The 22424-nt window shown below is 39.3% G+C and overlaps 1 protein-coding gene across 1 annotated transcript in view; it reads left to right on the forward strand.

Annotated features, from left to right (window-relative positions):
• The first annotated feature begins 1844 nt into the window (after positions 1–1844).
• EPC2 (enhancer of polycomb homolog 2) overlaps positions 1845–22424 on the forward strand; it is a 142556-nt gene continuing 121976 nt past the window's right edge. Inside the window, exon 1 of the mRNA XM_015110068.3 lies at positions 1845–2283. Within this exon, the coding sequence (XP_014965554.1) occupies positions 2131–2283 (153 nt within the window). The 5' untranslated portion in view covers positions 1845–2130. The remainder of the gene's footprint in view (positions 2284–22424) is intronic.

Genomic DNA, 22424 nt, shown 5'->3' on the forward strand with positions numbered 1-22424 from the left:
AAGCTCTGGATGACTCATTTCTTCAACTATTGCTTTTTTCTTCCCTTTCAGGCTTGAACCCAGTGCTGACCCCCTCCCAAGAACTTTTTGTTCTTGCTTACAGAGGATTGGAACTGTTCCAGAGGTAGCACTTAGAGAGCAGGACATGCCCATAAGCTTGAGGAAGGTACTGCTTACAAGAAATGAGTCACAGCACCTCCATTGTTTCCAACAACAAAGTGGATGAAAAACACTGAAGCCCCACTAAACAACACTCGGAGTTTTGCTGGGACAGACTGGTTAGACTATTTGGATACTACCATGAATACTATATCCACCATTCTGCCTTCAAACGAGGAGACTGTAGAGAGAAAAGGGAAAGAGGAAGATGAGGAAAAAGGGGGAGGGGAGGAAGTTAAGGGGAAGAAGGACGTAATAGAGGAAGAGATATAGTTTTAACGTCACATAGAAATAACAGTGGGAATCAATTTTTTCACTGTTGGTCTTTAGGAAATATCTGCCTTTCTCTGAGTTAGGCAGAGTATTGATCGATTATTAGAAAATGGTAAAATGTGTTAAAAACTCTCTTTGTACGGTTTTGTGAGAAATGTGTAATGCTTAAAGACTAACCAAGAGCCTCTTGGCTAAACCAGGTGGATGTCAACAATAGCTAGTACTTATTTGAGTCACCTTGATTTTCCCTCCTCTTGAGAACTTTCTCTAACCTGTTTAGGCTGTAGTCATGCCTCCTTTCTCTGAACTCTCACAATTATTGCCTAGATCTCGTTTGGTAATTAATCATGTCCTACTTACTGCCTGTGTCATCTCTTGTATTGTTTTCTTAAAATATTTACACTTTTTTTTCGGTTGTCATTTATCTTTCCAGCTGTCATTTTCTTTAACTATTTACATCTCTTACTGTTACTCATCTTTCCAGCAGTCCTGGCATTCCATTACGGTGAAAGCTCTCTGAGGCAGGAACCTTTTCTCAGACTTCTTCGAGTCTTCCACAGCACCCCACATTTGACACACATCTGCTACTTCGCAAATGTGTGCTGCCTTGGTTAAATTTTTAGAAGCTGAACTTTTAGTAAAACTACTATTTTTGAACTCAGAGAAATACCTACCATCCACTAAACAGCTGTACCGAAGTTTCGGTGACAGGGAACCTAAGTTCACTTGTTGCATCTGGCAGCCTCAAACCATGAACCCTTACTGCTGCCCTGAGCGTCCTCCTCGCGAAGCCGAGGACTAGCGCGCTGCTGCACCTTGGAGAGCTCTTTCGGACAGGTACGGAGGGGAGGGCGGCGGAGAGGGCTGGCACCAGCAGCGCGGCGCCCCTCGGAGCAGAGTGATGGGAGAGACCTGTCGCATCTCTCCGGGATGAGCGCCTCGGTGGATGCGAATTAGCCTGCGCTCAGGGCGCCTTGGGGGATAAGCGCTGTCCGAGTACAGGCTTGGGTGATGGCTAGTGGGGTCCGGGTCGACATCTTCCCTTCCCGCTCCCGGACTTCTGCACACACGCGCTGCTCGGCGCAGCAGTCTTTGCCCGGCGCCTTCCTGCGGGACACCCAGCGAGAGGGATGACCGGGCGGCGGAGGCAGAGGCGCACGCTCCCGGGCGCGGGCGAACTTGCGCACCTGGCACCTGCCACACAGCGAAAGCACCGGCCGGCGAGCGGAGGGGCGCCGCAGCCGCCCCCTCTCCCTGGAGCGGACCGAGACCAGCACGCTCCCGCGGGCCGGCAGCGCCGCGTAGAGAGTGGGTGGGCAGGCAAGGGAGGGGAAGGGAGAGGAAGGAGGGAGGGAGGGAGAGGGCGAGGCGCGTTCCCGCGGCGGGGGCGCGCTCTCGCGCGGGCTGCCGGGATCGCTCGCCGCCGCTGTGGTAATGTCCGCCATGTTGGCCATGGCGCAGGGAGCGGATCGGGCGGGCGAGCGGCGGATCTAGTGTGTGGAAGCGGCCGCGGGCGGCGGGGGGCTGTTTTCGGGCGGGGTGGGCGCCCATGCTGTGGCCGGGGGCAGTGAGGAGGAGGAGGAGCGGGCCGGCCGCGCTGCACTGAGGAAGGAGGTGGAGGAGGCGGCGGGAGTCCTCCCCCCCTCCCCGCCCGCCCCGCCGCCGCCGCCCGGGCTGTTCCTGTAAGGCGGGGAGACAATGAGTAAACTCTCCTTCCGAGCGCGGGCGCTGGACGCCGCCAAGCCGCTGCCTATCTACCGCGGCAAGGACATGCCTGATCTCAACGACTGCGTCTCCATCAACCGGGCCGTGCCCCAGATGCCCACCGGGATGGAGAAGGAGGAGGAATCGGTAGGGACTCGAGTGTTTATTACCCCCCCTTCCCTCCTCCCCCCTCCCCTTTGTCAGTCGGGCCTCGCCATTCACAGAGCGCTTTACGCTCGCTGGAGGGCGCCGCTGCTGCTCTAACGCACGGGACTCTACGCCGGCGGAGTAGCGTAAACCCTCTCGGCTGGCGTAGCGCCCGCCCGCGGCCGCCATGTTGTTGCGTCCCAGTGTTGTGATTAGCTCGCAGCGCTGCTTACGCTGCCGTAAGGGGGCCTTGCCGTAAGCGGCGGCCGGGAATGGCGCAGGGGATGCGCTGGCCGCACTTGGCGTACGGTCTCTGTTTACCTTCCCACCTCCCTCCCCCAGGCGCGGGGCTAATTAATGGCGGGGTATTATTTGGCTAGGCAAGATGATTATTTTTTCCACTTTTAAATTTTGTATTGGGTTCTCTTTGAAATGACTGTAGAAGGGCGCTTTCAAAACAAACATCTTCCTCCCAGCAGTGTAATCATCCTGGCTTCCCCGCCCGCGACGGTGCAGCGGGATGAGGCGGTACAGCACTGCGGCGGGGGAGGGCGGGGACCACGACTACCGACCGGGTAGTAGCGTCCGAGAGCCGCCCGCCGGCCAGTTCAGCCGACCCGACCCGAGCCGGGCGCGGGGTGGACGGGCTCTGACAGCTTCGCCGAGACGGCCGTGCTCCGTGCGCAGTGTTAGAGAGGAGCCGGGGATGCCCCGGAGCGAGCTGCCGGCGTAGCGTTGTCCTCGAGAATTGTCATTGCGAGGTGATCCTTAGAAGTTGAGGACCTAGTGCATCTAAATTGGCAGTTGTAATTTTGATAATACAGCACCTTTTGGGAAAACTGCTGCTTTTTCTCCGATGGGTTAAATTTTGCAGACGGTTGAATATCTGGCTTAACAGAGAGTGTTTATGACTCGAGTGGTGTTACTTGCTTGCGAAGTTCATAGTAACTGCACCCTCAAGAATTTCTTCAATGAACCTGCAGTCCCGCCTTATTGTCAACCTCGGGTGTGTGTGGATTGGTTCTCTTGCTTCTGTGGCTGTCAAAAGGAAGCTCGAGGTTTCCGTGATTGGTTTTCTCTTTTGACTATTAATATTGCAGGAAATGCTTTTATGCCTTTGATTGGCTGGTCGAGTTCTGACCTCACTGTGTTACCCTGTTATTACTACTTTGCTCTGATTTAATCACATTTCTCTTTGATTACTTGAAAGTCTTATATTTTCAGTAGAAAATGAATATGGCCGTAGTATCAGGATGAACTTAACTGTGTGTGTATACAAACGTATATGTAATACATATATATACATGCACATATACATATGTGTGTGCATAGATATAAATATATATCATCAAAACAGCATTTATCTCTAAGGTTTAGAGCTGTGAGAACTTTTTTTTGTATGTGAGAACTCTTTTATTTGTTTCAAACTTGACTCAGTTTTCCATGGGAAGGAAAATTAAGATAAAATTATGTTATGTACAATAGTTAATTGCATTGAACCCTAATAAGCACAACTTTGGATATTTTTGCTATTTTGTGGGTCTTGATCCAAAAGAAAGATGGTCTTAAAAGTACCAGTATTGTGTGTAATTACTTGGATCCTATTATTTTAGAACTTGAGTCAAGAAATCTATTCTAGGCCAGGCGCGGTGGCTCACGCCTGTAATCCCAGCACTTCGGGAGGCCGAGGCCGGCGGATCATGAGGTCAGGAGTTCGAGACGAGCCTGGCCAGTATGGTGAAACTCCGTCTCTACTAAAAATTAGTCGGGCGCGGTGGTGCGCGCCTGTTGTTCCAGCTACTCGGGAGGCTGAGGCAGAAGAATTGCCTGAACTCGGGAGGCAGAAGTTGCAGTGAGCAGAGATCATGCCACTGCACTTCAGGCCTGGGCGACAGAGCGAGACTCCATCTCAAAAATAAGGAAATCTGTTCTAGAGTGAACAGTTAACTCCTGGAAGATATATTACTTTTTGCAATCACCAACATATATGGTCCTTAGTATGCCGCATATGTTTTGGTATTTTATCTTAATTTAGTAAGATTACTTACAGAGTAACTTTTTCATGCTTCATTAAAAATATAAAAGTGCTTAACTCGTGTTGCAATTTTTTTGTTTGTTTGTTTTTTGAGATGGAATTTCCCTGTTGTCGCCGAGGCTGGATTGGCGTGGTCTCGGCTCACTGCAACCTCTGCCTACTGTGTTCAAGCGACTTTCCTGCCTCAGCCCCGCTGAGTAGCTGAGATTATAGGAGCCCACTGCCTCACCCAGCTAATTTTTGTATTTTTAGTAGAGTTGGGGTTTCACCATATTGGCCAGGCTGGTCTCAAACTCTTGACCTCAGGTGATCACCCGCCTTGGCCTCCCAAAGTTCTGGGATTATAAGTGTGAGCCACCGCGCCTGGCGGCGCCTTGCATATATATATTTTTGATATTGAATCTAGCTCTGTCACCAAACTGGAGTGCAGTGATGCGATCTCGACTCACTGCAGCCTTCACCTCCCGGGTTCAAACGATTCTCCTGCCTCAGCCTCTCAAGTGGTTCGGACTACAGGCACGCGCCACCACCCTCAGCTAATTTTTGTATTTTTAGTAGAGACGGGGTTTCATCATGTTGACCACAATGATCTCGATCTCTTGACCTCGTGATCCACCTGCCTCGGCCTCCCAAAGGGCTGGAATTACAGGTGTGAGCCACCGTGCCCTGCCGCACCTTGCAATTTTTTATTAACTCTTTTAGAAAAAATTATTTTCAAAGTAGAGCATGAGTGCTAAACCTGGATACTTTTCAGTAGCCTACTTCAGTTGCCCAATTTTAAGGAAGAAGAAATCCAAATTCTGATAAAACGAGAGTTGAAACCCAGAACCTCTGATTAACTTTGTCCTGTCCTTTCTGCCCCTTTAATAAATGCTAAAAGTGGAGGTTCTTAAAATCAATTAAGCAAACCTTAACAGTTAAGATTTATAGTCTGAAGTCTTTTGCTTCCCAGAGTGTCCCAATTGGGGTATCAGTTTTTCTTTTTCTTTTTTAAATATGTATGTCAGAAGACTTGTGTTTTCATGAGTGACAGCAAATTCATTTTTCTGGTCTCATTTACAGGACTTCTGTTATTAAGGAGAATTATGTATTTATAAAAATGGTTCTGCCTTGATAAATATTTCTAAGCAACAGTAAAATGTCATACGTTTCACAAATGTTTTGTGTTTCGCTTGAATTGTATTTTAAGTAACTTTCAATGTCTGGATGTCCTTAACTCCTTATTTTTATATAGGAGTTTGAATTCTTTTGAATCAGTAGGCTTGTAACCAACAAACCAACTTTGGCTTACGGATTCACAGTTGTTGCCGGGTGTCTCTGAACTGTGCTGTCCTGCTTGGTTGGCAAAATCTTTTGAATCCTTCGTGGATGGCTTTTTCCCATTCCCTCGCTATCCCCACCCACCCTTAAAATTAAGGCCTGTCTCGTCTGTGTAGCTATTGGACTATCATTAGACTTCGTTTATATAAACAAAGTCATTGACTAGATTTTGAGTTACATTCTGACTGATTACATTCTAACAATGTTTGGATGAGGTGATTAGGTGTTCTTGGGCATTGGTAACATTGTATCGTTGATAATCATGTCATCCTGTGTAGCCTCTTCTTTTGGACACGGAAACATCTTTTACTTATTTTCTTCCCTGTCCTTATTATCATTGTCCTCTGCTGAGAGCTGCCAGTTGGCATCCTCCTTTAACTTGGTCTTTGTAGTTCTCCTCACGACACTTGGTCTAGGTCAAGTACTGTACACTTAGGTTTACTTAGAATTTAGACCAGAAAAATCAGGCAGCCAGCGGTTCTGCCACCTCCCTATGAGTGTTGTATAGTGGTAGTTGATGTTTTTACTAATACCTGCCATTTACTGAATACTTCGTATATTCCAGATACTGTGTTAAGGGCTTTACATATATTGTTTCATTTAATCCTTTTTAAAAATAAACTTTCTTTGAGGTATAATTTACGTACAAAAAACGTACCTGTTTACATTGTGGAGTTTGATGAATTTTGACAAATGCATACATGCACGAAAACAAGATATAGAACATTTCCAACATTGGAAAAGTTCCCTTGTGCTCCTTTGCAACTAGTCTCTCTCCACTCATAGTTCCAAGCAACTGTTTATTTGTTTTCTTTTGCTGTAGATTAGTTTGCCTTTTCTAGAATTTCATATAAATGGAATCATACATTTTTTTGTGTCTAGCTTACTTTGTTCAGCATGATACATTTAAGATTCATCCTTGTTGTATGAGTCTGTTCCTTTATATTGCTGAGTAGTAGTCCAGTGAATTTGATATGCTATCTTTATGCATTTCTCTGATTTTTGAGTTGTTTCCAGTTTTTGATTATCATTTAATTCTGGTAACAGCCCTATGAGTTATTACTGTTTCTGTTTTATAGAGGAAAAACTGAAAGATCTTGCTGCTAGTGTAGGGCTGAAATTCAGACCCTTGATATTGGTGTCACAAAAGCATATACTCATAGTCACCATGCTTGCATATTCAGGGTTCTTACAGAACCCAGAGTTACCATCTGTACTGTGATTAAGTTTATTATAGTTTTTGTAAATAATATTTTACTTTTTATAATTTCGGAAGGCTTAAAAGTGGCCAATTTGGTTAGACTGTTAAATTATTAGGAAATGTAGTTTTTTCATTACTTAATTTGGTCTGACTTTTGCTCTTGGCTTTTCAGATTTTCTTTCTTTTTTTCTTAGCAGTTTGTTAACTTTGCTTTCCCCTGTATTGGCACCATTATATTTATTCCCGTGTTTATGTTTTCTTAAGCATATAAGAAATTTGTGGGAAACGGTCCCATTTTATTGTTTAGATTTTTTTCCTGCTAGAATATAATGTCTCTAAGGGCAAAGATCTTTGCTTATTTTGTTCATTAATATACTCCAAGTGCCTGGAACTGTGCCTGGCACATAATGCATGCTTGAAAAATGTTTGTTGAGTGTTGAATGGGCTTCTATTTCTTTTTTTTGTTCAAAGAGCTATATTTGTGTCTTTCCTCCCCCTTCCCCAATATCTATCTATATATAAAATTTATTAGCAGAATTTGATAAATTCTTCCTTCAGGAATTCTTTTTGGTCGCTTACTTTGGTACTATGTATACCTAAATATTATATCCTTGTTTCCTCTTGAGTCAGAGGCCTCTTTAAATATAGAATCTTTTCACACGCAGATATGGTTGCAGTATAAATCTTTATCTTGTTTTAAGTAACTCTTATAGGTGTGTGTAGATTTGTGTGAGATACTTTTTCATACCAGAATGTACCAGTCTACATGAATCATGTGGTTCACCTTATTTTTAAAGAAGATCCATGACTAATTTGAATTGCCATATCTCCTCTCATATGTTGTCTAATTTTTGCCATTATGTTCATATTTTAAGTGATATTTTGAATTCGTAGGGTAGGAATATTATCAGTTTTGATACCTTTTCAGAATTACTATTGGCAGTAATGTATTTCAGGTTTCATAATGGAGAGGGTATAAAATGCAGTTTTGTAAATTGATACTGTAAAAACATGAAGCATTTCTTCTTTTAACAAAAGCAAATGACATGCCAGTTATTATCTAAATGCCAGTTGTTATCTAAATAAGATATTGGGAAACTAAAGTGTTCTGTATAGCAAAAGTATGTGTAAGGCTGTTTACTGAAATGTTGTTAGGAATAAAAGAAGATGCAGACTTTGATTTCATGGAACTTAAATGAACCATTAAGTCCAAAAACATGTATCTGGAAAGTTAGCAAAAACTACAGGGTTAAGACAACCTGACAGACATCAGAAGAGCATTAGAGAAAGTTAAATGTTAGTGTAGTTGAGAGGCATGAGGTGATTCATTGCGTGTTATAGGGAAGGCTTCTTGGAGAGAGTCGTAACAATTTGGGCTTTCAGGTTTGGTTGTATGGTGTATGTTGAAGCAAATATTTGAGCATAGGAATATCTAAAGCAAGTTCTGAGGATGCTGAGTAGACCAAAGGAAGGTTCTTCCATGGTAGATGTTTTCTGTCAATCATTGCCTATTCTTCTTCCTGTTTAGAAACTTCAGGAGGATAGCACTCTGATGTTGCTGACTGTATCATTCTCCTGTTTTTGTTTGGACATGCAGACATCTTTTACTTCTGTCTTCCCATTCCTTTTATCCCTGTTATATCTTCAGCACTAGAAACTGTTTAAAACATAGAAGCACTCAGTAAATATTTGGTGAATGAAGGAGTAAAAATAGGGGTGGAGATTAGGTTGGAAAAAAGGTAGAATTATACTAAATTATAGATAGTTTTGAATGTTAGGCCTAGAAGTTTCTAGGGTGGTATAGATGAAAGACCACTGAAGTGTGGTTCTGGAGTTTTTGTTTCTAGTTCTGGTTGTCATGGGTTAACCCATTTATGCCTAAATGGGTTAAATGGCCATGTAATTTGGGAAGTTGCTTAGCTTTTCTGAGCCTCAGGTTGTTCATCACAGCTAACATTTGAGTGTGTGTTTTTGAGTGTGTTGAGCATGTGCCAGGCACTTTGTTAAACTCAGTAGATGGTTTAGAGCTGATTATAACAGTAGGACATATAGGTGTTACTACTTCTTTTTCAGGGGAAGAAACTGAAACTTTAGAAATTAAGTAACTCACTTAATATCATCCATCTAAAAAAGAACATGCTAGAGACAGAATTTGAGCTCAGGCTGATTGACTCTGGGGCTCTTGCTTTACCGTTGTACTGCTTCATCTGTAAAATGGGTTGAGAACTAGAAAATATCTAAGGTCCGTTATAGCTTTACTGTTCTATCATTTATTATCCCATTAAAAGTTCAAAATTCCAGATTCTTGAGATAGAGAGCATTATTGGTCTGGCTTGCATCAGGTATCTACCTCTGAATCTGCCATTCAAAGAGCAGGGGAAGTTAGGATACCTGTGTTGAGAAGCATTACCCTCCCAACCGGGGAGCTGCCCTGAGAGATCTGCTACTGATGGTAATATGGCATGATCAAAAGTTAGGAAGTTAAAGTGTTAAATTATTTTAATCCATGGTTTGTCCCAAGGTGAGTTTGCATACTTAGTGTGTTTTTGCAAACCCTAAATTTGTAAGATATTTTAATGAGCTTAGAATAATTTGTATGTATTATGTTTTAAATGAAATTTGAATCAAAGACTGTAAAAGAAGTCTCCGGTGTCCTTTTAAAGAAAGCAAACTCTTCACACTTAATACTTTTCAAAGTCGTAAGGGATGAGTTTTGTGTGACCTCGTAGAAATTATTTAACCTTCCTGGCCCTTAGTTTTCTCATTTGTGAAATAGAATTGGACTGAGTGACCTTTAAAGTACCTTTGACTCTAAAAGTTACTTGAACCTCTGAAACCACATGTCTATCTACTGGCATATTGTCCAGGATTATAATTAGATGAAAAGAACTAACAAATGTGACATTAAGTATTGGGAAGAAATTAATGCTTAAGGTTTAACTCTACTGCTGAGATGCTGTCAGTTTGGCTTGTTCTTTTATGAGGATCAATTACATTCATTTGCTATATACTATTAATTTTTCCTAGAGCTCAGTAGAGCAGTCCATTCTGTGTGTAAGTTTTGGTTATGATTTCCTTGCTTTCATGAAATTTTCTTCACCATCTTTACTAGGCTTACTTATTGCTGTAAGTATTCTGAAGTTCAGTAGTACTTTTAGTCCTTACCACTTGAGTTTATTTTAATTTTCTAGTATCATTTTTCTCACTTGAGTGTGTGTGTAAAGGTGTGTGTGTGAATTTTAGATATGTATGAGAAAGAGCGTGTGCACGAGAGAGAGTAGACACTTATTTCCCCAACAAGACTAAATGTCTTGAGGAAGGTATCATGTCTGTTTTATTCAGTACCTAAGACAGGCAGGAGAGCAATTCAGGCACTTCTGTCACTTTCTATCTTAAGTGATAAAAAGTTTGTAATACAGGCACTTAGCATGATGCTGGTCACTTGGATTGAGTTTGGTTGTATTGGTAAACAATGCAGCTCTGCATCTTCATTTAGTTTTAGGTAGAGTTGACGTAGAAAAACAGTAATGGGTGCATAGAGACAGCATGAGGAGGAGAGGCTGATAGGAATAAGCCATGAAGGAGACCAGTGTAGATGGCAGAAGATCCAGCATGATTATTTGATTTTAACTTAAAGTGAATCGTCGATTACTTGCCTTGTCTATACTATTTAAATAGGATAGAACTTTAAATTTACATATTCTATCATGCAGAACTGCTTCTTACAGGGTTAACACTGTGGAGGAAGATGCCAGTCACTTCCAGTTTCTCCTCAGCACTGTTTCATTGTATCTGTCTGCTTTTAGGTTTTTGGTTTTACTGTCAGCCGCTGTTGCTATAAAGTCAGAGGAATGCAGAGTGGAGAGTCAGCCCTATCTGCTACCTCTCTAACTCCTATCTTTGCTTCCCTGATTGCTTGCTTTTTTTTTTTTTTTAAATGGGCTAAGGACAAAGGACTCTTGGTTGGGGAGTCAACAAGCAGCATTCAGTTTTGCTGCTAATTCGGTGCAGTTGTTGGAACTTTGAAATTGTGATTTAGGTTCCAATTCTGGCCTCTGCCACTTTCCTTATTGGTGAGGTAAATTACTTAACCTCATTTAGTCTCATTTCCTCATCTGTTTAATAAGTATCTGAAAAGTTAGGTTTAAAGGTTACTTTTTTTTTTTTTTTGAGACGAGTCTCGCTCTGTCGCCCAGGCTGGAGTGCAGTGGCACGGTCTTGGCTCACTGCAACCTCTGCCTCTCTGGTTCAAGTGATTCTCCTGACTTAGCCTCCCGAGTAGCTGGGACTATAGGCGTGCACTGCCAGGCCCAGCTGATCTTCATATTTTTAGTAGAGATGGGGTTTCACCATGTTGGCCAGAAAGGTCTCGATCTCTTGACCTCGTCATCTGCCCGCCTCAGCCTCCCAAAGTGCTGGGATTATAGGTGTGAGCTACCATGCCCGGCCAAGATTACATTTTTTTATAAAAACTTAAGTCTGTGTCTTATAGGCAACACCCATTTTTTTGGTAACAATTTTTCACTTACACAGGATAACAAATGTGAAAGTTGATGGAAGAGTAGAATGTAGAGTATTCCCATACATTATTCTGTGATAGAGTTTCACATTTTTTTCTGATGCCAATTAAACATTTTTACAGCTTGAGGCCAGGAGTTTGAGACTAGCTTGGGCAACGTAGTATGACTCCATGTCTACAAAAAATAAAAAAATTAGCTGGGTGGAGTGGCATGTACCTGTAGTCTCAGCTACTTAGGAGGCTGAAACTGGAGGATTCCTTGAGCCCAGGAATTCAAGGCTGAGTGAACTGTGATAGTGCCACTGCACTCCAGCCTGGATGACAGAGTGAGATTGAGACCCTGTCTCTTAAAAACAAGCAAACAAAAGAGAACGCTTTCAAACATTACAAGTTAATATGTGTGTTTTCCTCCTTCTTTCTCTGTTTTCTGGCACAGCAGTTAACAACCAAATTGATTTTAAAAACTAAAGACCTTGAAAATTTTTTGCTAAGAGATCTAACTCTTCAGTTAATCTATAGAGTAATAATTGGGCCCTGAATAATTAATAAATTTTGTTTTCGTTCTTCAGAATGATTTTTTGTTTTGGGTAGATAGTTATGGGGAAGATAAGTTTTAGTGATGAAAATCTATGCAGTGGGTGTTGTACACTAGAGAAGTGAATGAAGAGTGACATTCCAGTATATCATTGAATTCTTGGATGAACACTTTTGTTTGGAAACTTTCAAAAGTATGGTATTGATGAGGGTAGCCATGCCATTTATTTGATTCTTGAGATGTTTCTCAACTGGGGCATTATTGGCATTCGATTTGTAGTTGGTTGTATGGGATGGTCAAGGCAAAACAAGAAGTTTATTACTAATTTCTGAAACATTCTAGGTGGAATAACCCCAAAGTGCTTCCTCCTTTCCAAGTGAAGAGTATTGGCATCTGATTTGAGAATTATGATCCAGGGCTTCTTAACCTTTTTTTGGTGACATAGACTCTTTTGGCAGTCTGGTGAAACTCCTTAGAATGATGCCATAAATGCATAAAATAAAATCAGATAAATCAATTATATTGAAATATAGTTACCAAAGTAAACAATTTTTAATATATGTGCTTTATTAACACATTAAGTACAGAATCTACAGTGTATCTAGTTATTGTAAATTCAAAATAGTGATAAATATAAACAGTATTTTGACATAATTTGACTTGAAAAGATCTAGAATTTCTGTTGGTATTGCTAGTACTACTGTGGTCTGTTGTCTACATTAGGAATTGAAGGAAATGTTAAATTTGTTAGAAGTTTGTGTTTTCTCATCCAAGTTCATGGACCCCTTAGTTCTTTCTATGGATGTTTTGGGAACCTATGACCTGAGATTCAGAAATCTTCAGGAGAATTTGCATGGCCCAAATGGCAATCTCATTCCTGTGTCGTCTCAAAAGCATACAGGCTGCAGATTTTATTCCCATTACTATACAGGAGATGGTACTGTAGACAGAATTGTCTTATTTTCACATTTAACACATTTACTACTAGCTTTTTAAAATTGAGAAATAATAGATCCACATGATTTAAATATAAAAATTTAACAGCACAAAAGCATATACATAAAAAGTAAGTGTCTTTCCTTCCTCAGGTTTACAGCTACAGAGGCAGCTGCTCTTAGCTGTGTGTGTGTGTGTGTGTGTGTGTGTGTGTGTGTGCGCGCGCGCGCGCACGCGCATTCTAGAAAATTTCTAGACAAAGACTTTTTACTTGGTAAAGTAACCAAGTAATTCTCTCGTACTCATTTTGTAAGTGAGTAATATGTGATCTTAAAGTTAGCTTGTTAATCTACAGTTACAAGGTCAGGCAATTTTGATTTTAAATTCCTTCCCTTTAATATCTCTGAGGAATTGAGAATTAGCAGAATGTAGCTTTCTGTTCATTGTAGTTTGGATAGCAAACCTTAACTCGTCATTCCTAAGTGGTTGTTTGGTTGTCAGCAAAGCCTTGCATTGTGCATAGGACTTTTGCTTGTATTCCTATTTTTATACAAAAAAAAAATGAAGTTAGATTAATTATTAAGTGACTTGTCAGTGTTTTTACTGTAATATTTATTTATGGCCTCAAGTAGTAACTTGAGTCAGAAGAGCAACAATAAGATACCCTTTTGAAGAAAGCCATCCTATTCAGGTATCATGTTGGCAAGCCTGATATTTCATATGGACTGCACTGTCTCATACTTTCACTGTAGTTGTTTGTGATGTTTATTCATTCAGTAACTTAGCCCCATAAGCAAAGGGACCTTGTCTTTGTTACCTTTGTATACTCGATCATTTGGTATAGATGGCGTATTGGTATTTGCTCACTAAATATTTGATGATGGAATGTACAGCACCTGCTATGTGCTTTAGACACAGAAAGGAGTAAGATGTGGTACCCATTCACAAGCAGCTTATAGCTTAGTAGGAGAGAAAAGAGTTTTACACAGATGAACACATTTTAATGTGTTAATGTGAAAGATGAAAATGATACTGTGGAAATTTATTTCATGAGGGACATGATTTGAGCCCGAGTTTAAATATCAATTCATGTAATAGCTAATTGACTTTAATATACTATTGAATTCATTTTTACAGATTAGTCTTGAAATGATTCCTGTATGCCAGAATGCCATGAGTTTTTTTTTTTTAGATGCCTATTGTTACACTCATAGAGGGAAGTGTGTGACACCCAGTAGAGTTATTAAGAAGGTTGAGACAGTTTTGGGATCTAGTGTAGATTCACCGTTTAGGACAGGCAAAATTGTATTATGAACAGTGCCTGTTGAACGAGTTTGGAAGAACAGAAACTGTTACGGAGGATGGTAAAGGAACAGTACTGCTTCAAGTAATGCATAGGTTTTACTTAATTTTGGCTTCAAGTGTTGGGTCACTTTCTGTGAAACCAAGTACTTGGAAGAAGATTGTTTATATATTAGAGGTGCTTGGTCAGTAGGAGTTTATTTGAAATAGCCTAACCACCTTGCAGAGTTCATCAAGGCTTTCAAAATACCTCCCCAAAAAATTTCCAAAGATTTAGGTCAGTGATTCTGGAGCTTTAGCATGCTTCAGAATGACCTAGAGGGCCTGTTAAAACACAGATCACTGGGTCTTATTCCCGTTAGTGTCTGATTAAGACTAGAATAGGGCCTGGGTATTTGCATTTTTAAGAAGTTCCCAGATGATCCTGGTGCTGCCTGTCCCAACTTTGAAAAACCACCAGTTTAAGAGGTAGTATTGTGGTTCTTATCTTGGCCACACACCAGAATATCTGGGATGCTTTTATAAAGTACACTTAAAAGCTTTGTCCTAGATCTGCCAACCAAATCACAAGTTAGGCGTGATTCTGGATTCAGTAGAATTGATTTGTCTAGGTAGAAAAAAGGGATTGGCGTGTGTGCCCATGATCCATGCCTTTCTGCCTTACCATTTTACCACACCTTTCAGGGTTTCTTTCCTTGTGATGTAATTCATTGGCTTTCAAATTTTTTTTGACTATGACTAATTGTGTGTGTGCGTGTGTGCGTGCGCGTGTGTGTGTAACTGAAATAAAGTGCACTTTGACAGACATATCTGTATTACATATACTAATACAATTGATTTTTATTATTCGAGATAGTTATGTTCTGTTATGTTGCCATGAGCACAGAAGTATTTAATACCTAAGCCGTTGCTCCTAGGGGAAATAACATGGTTAAGTTCTTGCTAGACCCTGGTCACAACAGTTTCATTTGCTGATCAGTTTGTAACTTTGTTTTATGTATGTTTCTGTTTTTAAATTATCTATTTAAAATACATTGTTGATTCATTGACATTGAACTCACAGCCAGCAGCACTGTAACTCACGTCTGAGGGAAGCTTAACACATGTATTTTCTCCATAAGGCGCATCACAGTCCTCTTGTGCTGAGGGACACTGGACTACACTTCAGCACCATACTTGGGGGCACCTTTAGACAGTGAAATTACCCACGAAAGGCATAAAAATGTGAAAAACATGGCACTAAGTAGAACATAAAAAGGATGCTTGTTTACAGTATGAGAGTTGAAACAAGATGTTAGAGTGTCACCTTGTTTGACCTCAGCTGGGAATATATGTCAGGTGGGCAACGCAAATATTTCACTGTTCTGCACGTGTCTGCAAGTGACTGAGAAAGTGTCACAAATAAAATTTAGCAAGTAGGCGAATTTGCAAATAAGGAATTTGCAAGTAATGAAGGTTAGTGGGGGGTGTGTGTGTGTGTATATATATATATATATGCATTTTTCCCTTTTCAGTTCTATTTTGTTAAAAATAATTTTGGTCATGAGCTACTAGATTGATTTCATGATTCACTAGTGGTTCAGCTCACAGTTTGAAAAATGCTGCTTTACTTAATTCAGCAGCATGGGTTATATATTATTTACTACTTATGCAATGATAAGTGATAAATGATATTAAACTATATATGTGTTATATAGTTTGTTTTGTATGATTATTATAGTTTTACTATTAAAAGATATATCTTTTAATAATATATAAAAGATACTACTTTGTGTAGTAAACATAGAGTTTAGTCTTAATGAGGAACTTGGGTTTTGCAGGGTACAGCCTCAAGTTTGTATTTGTAATAGATCATTATTAGATGGACTGTGGAGGCAGTGCATGGGTGGTGGCGGTGGCAGAAGACTAGAGACAAAACTAGTTATGAGTGTACTGAACTGTGATTTCTGACTGCATTTTCAGCAAATTTACGGCGGAATAAAAACAATTTGGATACTTTGTAAGGATTAAGGAGTTTCATTTAAATCTTCATCTTATGTCAGGGTTTCTTAACTGAGGTCTTTGATACCTAGATAGACTTAATGGGGTCTGTGAACTTTCTGGGTTTTTGTTTTGTTACCACGGTTTCATATGGATGTTTACCACTTCCCTTCCAGAGAATCATCAGACCTAGAGTAAATGACCCTGATGACTCATTAAGGAGGTTAAGAATCGCATTTTAGGTGATAATGCAGATAGCTTTTTTTTTTTAAAAAATAGTTAATCTTCATTACATATGAATCACAAAGGTTTAAATTTTCTGAGAAATCTGAGGAGGTATTTTAAAGTTTTAGACTGAATTTATACTGATGTGATGCAGAATTTTACTTATTGATTCTTCGTTGTTTATGGAAACATATTACTGATGAATATAAATATATTGAATATAAAGAATATTATTACTTTTAAACACTAAAGTAAATCTAGATATTGTGACTAGGCACACTGGCTCATGCTTTTAATCCCAGCCCTTTGGTAGGCTGAGACAGGAAGATCACTTGAGGCCAGGAGTTTGAGACCAGCACAGGCAACATAGCAGATCTCTACACACAAAAAAATTTTTTTAAATCTGGATACCATTTGCTTGTATTGCAGTGGAATTGTGTTTAGAAACAGTGGCGTAAATAAAAGTTGCCCTTTATTTACTGTTAGGACATTAACACAGCATGGGAAGGTGCTGATTCTGTAGCGTGATAAAACAGTACAGATGGTCGCTGCAAATGTACTCAACCACCTGAGCATATCTTGAGGTAGTTAATTTCTCTGTAAACTAGAAAAATGAAACCCCAGATTGTTCACATTATATTATTCTGTTTTTGGAAATACTCTTCCGTTATTAGAATATCATGTATGTTCATTTGTAAAAAATTCAGAATATGCAGAAAAAGTGTGAAGAAGAAAACACAAATCCCTTAAACTTCCACCTCTCTTGAGATATCCCTGTGGTTGACCTTTGGGTGAATGTACATCCTTCCATATTTTTTATCTATGTAATATATTTATATGTAAATAGGTATATGTGTGTAAGAGAGAAAAAAAGAAAGAGAGGTTTGGTTTTTAAAATCTACTTGAGATTGAAAAATTTGGGGAAAGAATTTCTTTAGCTCATTTTGAGCCATCCCATCAATTACTGGATTAGCTTTATTCACTGTAGCCTGAGACATGGGTGGTATAAGAGAATGGCAGCTTGTATTGGGTCACTGGTCTAAAGGGAGCTTGAGAGGAAGGAATAGTCGTTTTCCAAAACAAGGGAATTTTAAATATAGATATAGTCATTAAAGAAATTCCTGTGTGCTGAGCATCAATTCTTATTTTTTATTACTGTAACTAACTAGTGGTCTGGTGTATATGTTGACTGTAATCTGTTCGGTTCCATATTGAGGGAAATTGATATATCAATCAAGAGTTTTTTTATTCAGTCCTTAATAAAAAATGTTTCTGGTTTTTGATTTAAAGTTAAGTAGATTTCCCCCTTCAAGTTAATTACCTCATTTTTTCCATAGAACTTGTGTAGTTCTAGTATACACTGCTTTGTAGATCAGTGTATTCGTTCAAGTGGATATCCAGTTGTCTAAACATCATTTAAAAAAAATATATTTTCTCCCTGGTATGAGATGCCACCTTCATCATATTTGAATTTTTTAAGGTCATTTGGAGTATATTTTAACTTTTAATTTTGTTCTGTTTAAATTTTCCTTCAAAAATTTTTTCGTGTGCAAAAAACCTTTAAATAATTGTTTTATCTTTTTAAAGATAAGATTATGAATTGTTTATTATCTCATCTTTCATCATTTATTTTTATATCTGGTAGAGCTAGTCACTTCCCCTTACTCATTATTCTGCTTTTTCAGAGTTTACTGGCAGTTGTTTCTTATTTTTTCATATGAACTTTATCATTGTTTTGTCTAACTCCCCAAAATAATGTTGGCAATTTTACTGGGATTCACCATACTTTTATCAATTAGCTTATAGAGAATTGACATCTTTATGATGTTGACTTCCTGTTTTGGAATGTGGCTTGTCTCTTCATTTGTCAAAGTCTACTGTGTATCCTGTTAGAGGGTTGGTTTTGTGCATTTTTTGTTGAGCTTATTCCTAGGAATTTCATCTATTTGGTATTGTAAATGGAATCTTCTCTCTCATTATAACTTATAACTTCTTAAAGCTGTTGATTTCTATATGTTAATTTTATATCCTGCAACTTTATTAAATTGTTTGTACTAGTTTTTGAACTGATTCTCTTATGTAATTGAGTTAGATACCATATCACCCCCTAGTAGAGATAGTTCACCTCTGCTTTTCCAAATAGTATACTTCTAATTACATTTCCCTGTTCTGTTCGCAAATACTTCCAATTCTGTGTTAAATAGTAGTGGAGATAATGGGCATTTTTGTTTTGTTTCTGAACTTAATGTGAATGTCTCTAGTGTTTCTTTGTTAAATACGTTGTAGATAATTTTGTTTTGATTTATAGATGTAGAAAGCAATATATTTATAATAGCATATAATACATATGTATGTAATACATAAAAGTATATAACATGTAAAAAATCTTCAGTGTATCTGTCATAAATGAGTGTTGAATATTCTCAAATGCTTTTTTGGCATCTGTGGAGATTACCATATGATTTTCCCCTTAGGTGTATTCATAATTAGTGATGAATATTATAATATTGAACCATACTAGCTTTCCTAGAATGAACCCCATTTGGTAATGAGGTGTTACTCTTTAAAAAAATGTCTTTAGTTTTATTATTTGCTTTCCTGCAAAAGGACTTTATAGAACTTTCACATATTCTTGGCCAAACGTGGCTACCTCAAAGCTTCTAATTTTATTTTTAATTTAGGCAGCCAGCTTTGGCTGAGAATAGTGATTCAGTCTCATTTTTAAATTTCCAGGAGATGGAATATGATTGGCCTAGTTCCGGTCAAACATCTAGCTCAGTAAAGTTAACTGTGGCTGCAATTAGGGTGAGATGATTTACCAGCTTGGCTGATGGCAGCATACTCTTGTGGGAAAGAATGGGAGAGAATGGTAGAGAGTTGATACATGGGACAGACTACTCAAAAGGTGTATCTATTGTGCTTTTGTATTATTACTATTATTTATTTATTTATTTATTGAGACGGAGTCTCTCGCCCAGGCTGGAAAGCAGTGATGCAATCTCGGCTCACTGCAAACTCCACCTCCTGGGTTCACGCCATTCTCCTGCCTCAGCCTCCCGAGTAGCTGGGACTACAGGTGCCCGCCACCACGCCTGGCTAATTTTTTGTATTTTTAGTAGAGACGGGGTTTCACCATGTTAGCCAGGATGGTCTCAATCTCCTGACCTTGTGATCTGCCCGCCTCAGCCTCCCAAAGTGCTGGGATTACAGGCGTGAGCCATCACGCTTGGCCAAGTTTTTTATTATTATTATTTAATGCAAAATTTATGGCTGTAGCTAGCAAAATTCCAGTTTTACCGTACAGATTAAGTTTTTTTTTTTTTTGTAAGAATCTATCTTACCACTGAAGCCTGGATCATCACTGGTTTCTTATTCACTCTATAGCAGTAGTCCCCAACCTTTTTGGCACCAGAGACCAATTTTGTGGAAGATAATTTTTCCATGGATGAGGGTGGGAGATGATGGTTTTGGTATGAAACTGTTTCATCTTACATCATCAGGCATTAGATTTTCATAAGGAATGCACAACCTAGATCCCTTGCATGTGCAGTTCACAATAGGGTTCATACTCCTATGAGAATCTAATGCTGCCACTGATCTGACAAGAGATGGAGTTCAGGGGGTAATGCTTGCTTGCCCTCTGCTCACCTCCTGCTGTGTGGTCCATGGTCCAGGAGTTGGAGACCCCTGCTCTATAGTACATGTTTTCAGTGGTTACTTGGAACTAAGAAAGATCCTAAAGGACTCTGAGTCATCTACTACCCAATTCCCCAAAAGAGGAGGCTCTTACTCTTAGTATAGGCATACTGTTGTGTATTACATGGAATTTCCAAAGAATTAGAGCTTAGTATTTTATGTATAGTGACATCTTAGCCAGACTTTTGTGTTTGGAAGATATTGTTAAAAATAATTTTTTAGGCTGGGCACAGTGGCTCATACCTGTAATCCCAGCTGTTTGGGAGGCCAAGGTGGGTGGATTGCTTGAGTCCAGGAGTTTGAGACCGGCCAGGGCAACATGGCTAAACCCTATCTTCACAAAAAATACAAAAATTAGCCAGGCATGGTGCTGTATGCTACTCGGGAGGCTGAGGTGCAAGGATCACTTGAGCCTGGGAGGTCAAGGTTGTAGTGAGTTGTGATCGCACCACTGTACTCCAGCCAGGGCAACAGAGTGAGTCAATATCTCAAATAAATAAACAAACACAAACATTTATTGAGGTATAATTGACATACAGACTGCACACATTTCAAGTGTGCAATTTGTTGTGTTGACATTTGTGTTACACCTGTTTTCACAGTCAAGATAATCAACATATCTCATCTCCCAATCCCTCTACCTCCTGGTCTTCAGGCAAACACTCATCTGCTTTCTGTTACTGTAGATTAGTGGTTTGCATTTTCTAGAATTTTATATAAATGGACTCACAGTATATACTCTTCTTTGCTCTAGCTTCTTTCACTCAGCATAAATTTTTTTTTTTTAGATTAATACATACTGCAGCTTGTATAAGTAGTTCAGTCCTTTTTGTTGCTGAATAGTATTTCAATTTATGGCTGTATCACAGTTTGTTTATCTTTAGAGTAATGTCTGGCTTTGATCTGTTTTCCTTTGTTTGGGGTAAATAAATACCTGAAGGTGAAATGCCTTCATTGTATAGTAGTTACATTTAAAAGGTTTAACTTTAAAAAGAAAGGATCAAACTGTTCTCCAGAGTGGTTCTACCATAAAGATACTTTGAGACATTTATGTGGTTTAGAACCTTGCTACTTGAGTTTGGTCTGCAGATATGCATTACCTGAGAGCTTGTTAAAATGCTGAACCTCAGGTCCCATTCTAGGCCTGTGAAATCATTCTGTCTTATTCACAACTTCGGATCTAATTCTTGGTTATTTTCATATATAGGTATCTTGGAATAATCTGTATGGGTTTTCTGTCTACCCTTAGTATTCAAGGAATGCAAAATAATTTTAGAAATGACTTTGTAAGTCAATAAGTATATTAACTGAACATCAACTAATGTTTTTAAAAGTCAAATACCAGTAATTTATTCACCTACTGTTTTGAATTATTTTTACTACTGTCATTTCCATTCTCGAGTGAGTATTTAAGCTACATTCATGGTAGTGTCACCTTTCTAAGTTGGTGTTGAAGATCGTGGTCTTACTTATTAGCATTAGGAAATTGTTGGTTGAAAAACAAGGTTTTCGAAAACCCAACAATTAGATATGGGAACAAAAGAGTAAACATTTGGTGCATTATCGAGTGGTACAAGTTAGCATTATACGACTTATAATTAAGTTTTCCAAAAGTTGATTTATAATTCAGATATTCTAGAATTATGATGTTTAGGATAACAGTTTTCTGCACAAGATTGTTTTCACTTTTATATTTCGGTTTAAGATATCAGTTACTCAGTGCGTTAAAGCCCTCCACTCACACCTCTTCTTCATACCCCTCACAGGCAGTTAAGATAGAGCAGCTATGAATGATTCAGTTCTTACTCATTTAAAATTTAATACAGCTGTTTTTCAGGAGAAAAAAAATCTTTACCCTGTTATTACATTCTAAAAGGAATTTATAGTAAATGGGCACTTACCTGTTTAGGTGATAAATGTCTTTAAATATAGTTTTACAGAAAAAACAAACATCAATAATGCTACTGCTTATTTTATTGATTTTTAGCTAAAGCTGATGTGTTTCTTTGGGAGGCAAAGTTAATGAAACTTACGTAATGTTACCTACAAGCCAGTATTTAGAATATTAGTGAATTGGATGGATAGCATGTTCTTTAGGCCATGTTTTTCAAATTGTCTGTGGTGAAAGACCAGTTTTTATGGTGTTATTTTTATTTTTATTTTTTTGAAACAGGGTCTTGCTCTGGGTCAGCCCAGGCTTGAGTGCAATGGCATGATCATGGCTCACTGCGGGCTTCTTCCCCTGAGCTCAAGCCATCCTCCTGCCTCAGCCTCCTGAGTAGCTGGGATTACAGCCATGCTTCACCATACCTGGCTAATTTTTTGACTTTTTTTGTAGAGACGAGGGTCTTGCTGTGTGGCCCAGGTTGGTTTTGAACTCAAATTCAAGTTA

This window comes from Macaca mulatta, chromosome 12 (genome assembly GCF_049350105.2).
Source record: "Macaca mulatta isolate MMU2019108-1 chromosome 12, T2T-MMU8v2.0, whole genome shotgun sequence".
NCBI classification, from domain to species: Eukaryota; Metazoa; Chordata; class Mammalia; order Primates; family Cercopithecidae; genus Macaca; species Macaca mulatta.